The sequence below is a fragment of the Wolffia australiana genome, chromosome 7 (genome assembly GCF_029677425.1).
Source record: "Wolffia australiana isolate 7733 chromosome 7, ASM2967742v1".
Taxonomy (NCBI): Eukaryota; Viridiplantae; Streptophyta; class Magnoliopsida; order Alismatales; family Araceae; genus Wolffia; species Wolffia australiana.
In genome coordinates, this window is record NC_135841.1 from 16,036,335 (window position 1) to 16,043,641 (window position 7,307).

At 34.6% G+C, this 7,307-nt stretch overlaps 1 protein-coding gene across 1 annotated transcript; it reads right to left on the reverse strand.

Moving 5' to 3' along the window:
* Nucleotides 1-1,452: 1,452 nt before the first annotated feature.
* Nucleotides 1,453-2,887, reverse strand: LOC144705832 (cytochrome b-c1 complex subunit 8). Its single transcript, XM_078578660.1, has 2 exons — nucleotides 2,646-2,887; nucleotides 1,453-1,683 (listed from the first exon to the last, which is right to left on the reverse strand). The coding sequence occupies exons 1-2, from the start codon at nucleotides 2,813-2,815 to the stop codon at nucleotides 1,635-1,637; spliced, it is 219 nt and encodes a 72-aa protein (XP_078434786.1). The 5' UTR covers nucleotides 2,816-2,887; the 3' UTR covers nucleotides 1,453-1,634.
* Nucleotides 2,888-7,307: the final 4,420 nt, after the last annotated feature.

Below are 7,307 nucleotides of genomic sequence, written 5' to 3' on the forward strand. Positions count from 1 at the left end.
ACATTCAGTATAAAGTTTAAATCATTAAATATAGAATAATGCATTATACTTTACAATTACTTACATGTTTAAACACTATGCAAATACTATTTTTACACCTAGTGATTATTTCTAGGACAGATAAAGGATAAAGCATTATTCTATATGTTAGTAATAATTCTTGTATTACTGATTTAGACCATCAATTTTAAAGCAGATCTTGTACAGCTGACCATTGCTTATATTCTTAGATGTTGTATCTAAATACAACTTCACACCTAGAGATTATTTCCAAGAAAAGATAGTTGAAGCCAAACTCCACCTCATTATTAATATTTCTGCAATTAGTTTTATTAATTAGTTAAACCATCAATTTTAGAGTGATACTTTTATTTCTAAACACTATCTTAAAAATATTTAACATATAATGATTATAGCCTAGAAAAAATACCTAAGTCAGATTTCCCATTTTTTCCACAAATAATAGAGGTTTTTCAAAATCTGTGTCGTTTGCTAACAATTTGAGAACAAACCCAAATGAACTAAACATGAACACAAACACGGATTTTGCCCCGTCTGTTCATTGATGAACAGCGCTCGTTCGACGTTGAACACCTTATCCTGGACGGACAAAATGGGACTGAACAGACTTCCATTCTGCCGATCGTACTGGGATTTGTTGTTTCCTTCCGGAAGATTGAACTGAACATGGGACTCGACAAGGGGATGATTACAATCAGACTGATTGCATGGCATCTGATGATAGAAAGGTACAAAGCGGAACAGGAGCAGGCAAGGGGTTTTCTTCTGATTTGTTTTGTTTTGAGGTCTGGACAATGACTGATCACAGATTGGACTCCATCCCGCTCCAATTGTCAAACGGGGGTTGTAGATTCAGCTGCAGATTCTCTACTTCTGCCCCTCATTCATCTATATGCTATGTTTGCAATGGTTCTCTTTCTACTAAGTCATTGCCAAGTAAAACTTATGTGTGTCAGCCTACTCTCTCATATCTTCTTCCCTCAAACTAAATCCTGAAACAATATTTGGAATCGACCTAGTTATATTTCAACCCATAAATTCTATCTGGTTCGTGCATCTTGTGCTAAAAAAAATTCAAAATAATTTTCCATGATTAAGCATTACAAATATACATCGCATGTCTTAGGCTTGTATTAATAATATTGAGCAGAAAATAAATTTGCATCACAGTTGAATCTGCAAATTGAGTTTCATACTTCAAATGGGTCCTCACTGTAGCTAAAATATTTAAGTTTTCAGCCCTGGAAGAGCCCTTTGACTTGCCTCATCTCTGAGTTGACCATCTCACCTCTTCACACCTATGTTCACTTTGTTAACAAAGGGGCCAGCTGCACCTTTGTCCACCATCTCTTTGCTACTGTGACCTCTCGCTACTAGTTTCAGTAAAATACAATTCCTATCTCTCTCAAATAATTTTTGGGTCTTCCAAAGTTCAACAACTGAACAACATGCATTAAAGAGGTGAGTGAGAGATAGCCGAAGTTTGTCAGTTCCTGCCCAGAGGGAGCAAGTTATTCGATGGTGCGGAGTCCCCAAAAATAAGAACAAAAGCCAGGAAAAGGAAAAGATTTTTGGTCACTATTCCAACAAGGAAAGAAAATACCCATTCCTCTTCAGTAGCGGTGCTCCAACTTTTCTTTCTCCTTGAACTGCTGAACGTACCTGCACCGACAAAACAAACCACCGAGTTAGAAAGACTCTCAAATGTTGATTACTCCTGAATTTTCCTTAATGCATTAAATATTTGAAATGACAATGGGGTACATTATGACATTAGCGAAAGTCTCTTTTTTCCTCTATATTTCGATCGCAACTAGACGGACTTTGCAGAAGCTGAGAATGGGTCTAAAGTGAAATCTTGAATTTAAATATTACTCGATTGAATCTATTACTGCCCATTGCTTAAAAACTAGTTTCATCCAAATTAATAAACTACTAGACTAGGCAAGCGCTTTCTTAGAATACTAATGTCTCCAAAACTATTCCAGAAAAAACTTTCAATGTCATGGACGTTTACAATAGCCATACACGTTCTTTAAATTCACCTTCCAAATAACTGCAGATGCATAGGGTACGACTTTAATTTCGTCGGTGAGCAAATCGATTTTTCCCCGAGCCAGATAAAATGATAAAATAAAAGTCAAGTCGGAGCGGTTTGCAAAGTAGTCAATGCAGGAATTTTTTTTTTTTTTTTGAAAAACATCAATGCAGGAAATATAATCGATCATTTCTCAAGATGACCAATTTTACTTTATAACTCTGAAATCGCTTCCACCCAAATTACGAGCACGGATTTTTGTAGATATCGGACGAACAATCGCACAGTCCGAATGGGTTTCCCAGCATCAGAAACAGACATGAGAAAATACCGTCAATCATTCCCTCTATTTATCTACAGAGATCACCACACCCCCAGTAACTCCCACATAATTCTCGACCAGAGAATGAATCCCTTGACCGAAAAAAAATTTTAAAAAATAAAATTCAAGGCCTAAGTAACCCTTAATCATCGGAATGAATCTATCAGTCAAATACGATGAAATGGGGAACCGGCGGACTACCATAATCTCGAAAACAATCTACGATGCACGCAATAATCGAGATAAGAGGAAAGATGAACGCACGTGTAGGTTCCGACGAGGGGGGTGAGGAGGAGCGTGGCGCTGATCCAGTTCTCGGTAACCTTGTGGTGGATCTTGGTCGGCAGGTCCTTCCACAATCCCGACATCACCTTCTGCTGGAACGGCGACAGCGCGTACACCACCGCCTTCATCTTCACCGGCGTCTTCCCCATCTTCACCGCCGATCGACGACAAATTCTGGCGTCCTCTTCCTTGCGTGCGACCCTAATACTCCCCAATCCCACCAAAAAACTTTATATTTTCTCACCATTGGACCCAAAATGTATTTCTGGATCAGGCCCACTATTGAACCCAAAACTTTATATTCTTTCAAAATGAATTTGTGAGAGATAACTTGTATTCTTCATTCATCTCCAGAGTTCAAATCTAGAAGAGAGTTGGAATTGATGCTATAGCTAAGGACCATCTTACTCCACATTGTTTGCCCATCCCGGATGCCGATATCAGGACGGATGCTGGTTTCCGAGGTGCAACTGCGATAATGATGTTAAACTCCATCTCATATCCAGATATTAGACATCAATTTCGGGTATTGATACTGTAGCAACTGATAGTGGCATCTTACTTGATATTGGCATCTGATAGAGTCTTTGTGCTTAGATGCCGATATCAGAAGCTGGTTTTGGATATCAGCATTTTCAAAACATTTTATTTGTATTATGACTATGCGAAGTAAAGTTCTGCAAGTATTGTTACTTTATAATTTTGAAGTTATTATGTAAGGAACTTAGAGGTACTGTGTTAATATTGTGTCCTATTTTAGGTTATAAATCTTTACTTTACTCATTTCTCAACATGAGGTATTGGCTTTTGAATTTTTCACATCTGATTGGTAGCAAGTTGATTACAGGCATCTTGTGCATTAATTTATGTCGTCCTTCAGTGCATTTAATGCATGTTATCATTGTTTTATGATATTCTCAACATTACCATGCCATGCCACACCACTAAGTCTTATTTTTTATGTTAATTGAATGTTAATTGTCTATTATGTTAATGTTTGACCTTTCTCAAGGTCAGCCATTTGAAATTAACCACATTTATTAAGTTTAGTTCTTTCAGGACTTAAGTTGATGAACAATGAAGCAAGAGACAAAGGTGAAGATTAGAAGAATCAAATTTTTCCTAGTTTGACTTCCAAGTCAAACTAATGATTCCTGTATACTAATTTTTATTTATTTTTAATTATTTATTTCAGATGGGATGGTTAAAGATGATGAAAACTAGGAACCAATGGAGAAAATTTCATTAAAAATCCCTTAGGAATTAAAACATGTGAATTTTCTAGGTTATATTATTTATTTCATAATTTTAATAACGTTTAGGGCCTAAACAGTAAAAATAATTGTAGGCAAGCGCCCACGGCAACAGTGATGTAAATGCGCCATTGTTGAGGAATTCCAACCATCCATTATAGTTACACGGGCCCAGCTCACCGCCTATAGGAGCCCAACAGCATTTTATTCATACCAGAATTCAGTAACAGGGTTGTATACTTTTTCAGATATTTAAATATTTCCATATGGGACTACTATTTTGAAGTTTTGTGCACTTACAACTTGAAGAATGTGAGTCACTAGATGATGATCTTACGATCATGTTTTGGCCCTATTGTGTACAAAACAACGTGCATGACGCAGCCTCTCCCATGATGTCTTGCGGCGTCATCTAGATCATCCACATTGATTTAAAACAATGAGTGACTGACTTCTCCCATGCCCGTATGCATTTATATAAGCTTTTTTTATCTCTTCACAACAAAGGTACTCATAATCATAGATTGATCAAGCGTGTAATTGAGTATAATTGGTCATTAATAGATATTTTCAGGTTTTACTAAGTGATGCTCATCTTGGTGCAACGAGTTGAATCCATTAAAAGAAGATGGAGAATCTTTGCCAACATGTCGTGATATTACAAAAGCAAAGAATGAGGTGATTAACGAGCTTTGAACTTTCCGTAAGGTTTGAAAGATGTATTATTTGTTGCGTTTTATTTTAAAAATCTAACATTAATAATAGATTAGCAAAAACTAAAATTTTGATTCAATCCCCATTGTTTTTTTGTGGTAGCTTTGGGAACACTTTTTACACTTGTTACTCAACCAAATCTCGTAATTTAGGTGGCAATAGATTTTTATTTGAGTCATCTTTCCAAAAATATATGATAATAACAATTCTTTGGAGATTTTACCCCCCAAATCTTCGTTTGACAGCCTCATCTACATGTGAGTCGCACACCATATTTGGGCATTGAATTGCAAGATCCATATCTCAGTTTTGGAATTGCTCGGTCATTGATCCAATTGGATCATTTTTAAATTGGATGAATTGGATCATTTTTATATATTTGGAATCCTCTGTTCATTCGATTACATCAGTACTCATTCATCCAATGTTTACGTGAATTTCTTGGTCAATATCTTCTCCTTGACCATATATTTTCAAAGCTTTGATATAGAAAAATTGATATTCATTTTATCCAATCTCGAAACTTTACCAATTTTTAATGGTATTTATCATTTAATCCCTCTAGTTCCTGACAATCTAATTTTTGTGAACTTATATTTACCATTTTGAACCTCAATACACCTAATGTCGATGGGATGGTCAAAGTCAACACTTTGGATTGTCTATTGATTTTCTTCTTATTTAAAAATTACAAAAGTTAAAAAAATACTTCTAATGATCCTTAAATTATAGCATTTCTGAAAATATAAAATTGAAAAAACAATCCCTGAAAAATTAATTAGTTGACTTGGTCAACAAACTCAAATGAGTTGACTTGATCATTGATTCCATATCATATTTTATTCTGATATTGATACGTTTTGAAAATTATAATATTACTTAAATTTAATTGATAAATATTATCTTAATTCTTATCTTTATTCTCATCTAATTTTGCCTAGTTCGTCCAAGTCAACCATTTTTAAAAGATAACCCTTGCTCTCTATGGATACAACCCGTACTCATCATCATATTTGAGTGAGTTTCAATTTTTATTTATAATTTTTTCAAACTTGGTAAAATGACCATACAATTTGTTCCCATAAGTAGTTGTTGAGCAGCAAATGAGAATGAACATTCCTCTAAGCCTGTGACCTGCAACTAGTGACTGGAGACAATGTCGTAGTGGGTGATGCTACATACATGTAAAGTAGAAACATTACATTATGACATTAAACATCCATTTCTCAAGAGTGGTGTCACATGTTCCATCACATTTGACACTAAACCATTGTTTCGACCATAATATATCTATGTGAGCATCAAGTTAAGTATATAAAGGGACTCGATAAGTTATGAGATGACAACAAAGCTAGAAAGTGAGATCCACAACCTAAGGGATGGTGAAATTTTTGGTCATGATCTATGTGTTTTCATAAAATATTATCATCCAACGTGAAAGTTTTTTTAAGATTTTGATGGCCAACTCTTTGTGGTAATGAATCTTCTCCGCACGTGGGCAGACGGTAATGTTTACCACAATCAATTCTGGGCATAAATTGATTGTGATCTACATAGAAATCTCATCCCCCTGTGATGTTCACAATTATTTTTCTATCTTAAATCATGTATCACTATATTGAAATCTCATCTAATTTTTCCATAAACTTGATGCAGTGTCTAATGGTTTTTAACTACCCTCTCCTCTAAAAAAGAAACAAGTGTCAGTGGATGTAAATGATGAATGATTAACAGATAGACACCGAGTTTTCGATCAAGCTTTATAACATGGCAATCTTAATTTTTTTATATTGATTTAGTCTGAACCCTTTCATGTAATTTATCAAGTTTCATTTATAAACTTGTTAGGAAAATTGTATTAGAAATATTCTTGTAATTCAGTTAATCCTCAAATTTTTGATAACTTATTTTCATGACCATTCATCACAATCATCATTAAAGCTTCACGCATTGCAATGGCAATACATAAGTCACATAAATAATGAGATTAAAATAATTATAATGAATATAATAATTAATGTGGTCATATTTTATGCACACTGACTTTAATTCTCCATTTGTACATCATCCACGTAATGGAAGCTAATATGAAGGAAATTTCATTTACTACTTACCATTCCGTGTTAATCAATATAAAATGAATTTTGGTTCACAGTATATGACTTGTGATGGTATTTTGGGCCTCAACTGACATGATCTGAACTAAATTGCATAGCAAAATAAATTAAAGATGTATCTAAAATCCAAAAACATAGAAAAACAAAAAACCATAATTTTTGCACAAATCACATATGTGATTTCTTGGTTCCTTAAGTGAGCATCTTTAAGTTGTTCAGATGTTCAGTCTCTATACGTATCTACTTGATTTTCAAGGCACAGAATCTCCATTTCTTCTGTAAAAGCATGCTGCAGAAAAATCTGATTCATCTCCATCTCGTCTTACCTGAAGTAGCACCTTGGAAGATGAAGAGAATAAAGGTAGGCCCCCAAATTTATTATCATAGGTATCAAATGAGAGTACCCCATAAAAAAGTTTGATAAATCCCCTTCAATTTGTTTTACAAAAGTTCCTATTTTGGAAAAATTTCCCCCACAGAAAATTTTAATGTCCCTACAATTTACGTGTATCTACTAATATTCAAAAATCTTGGGAGTGTGACCTTAGAGGCCTGTG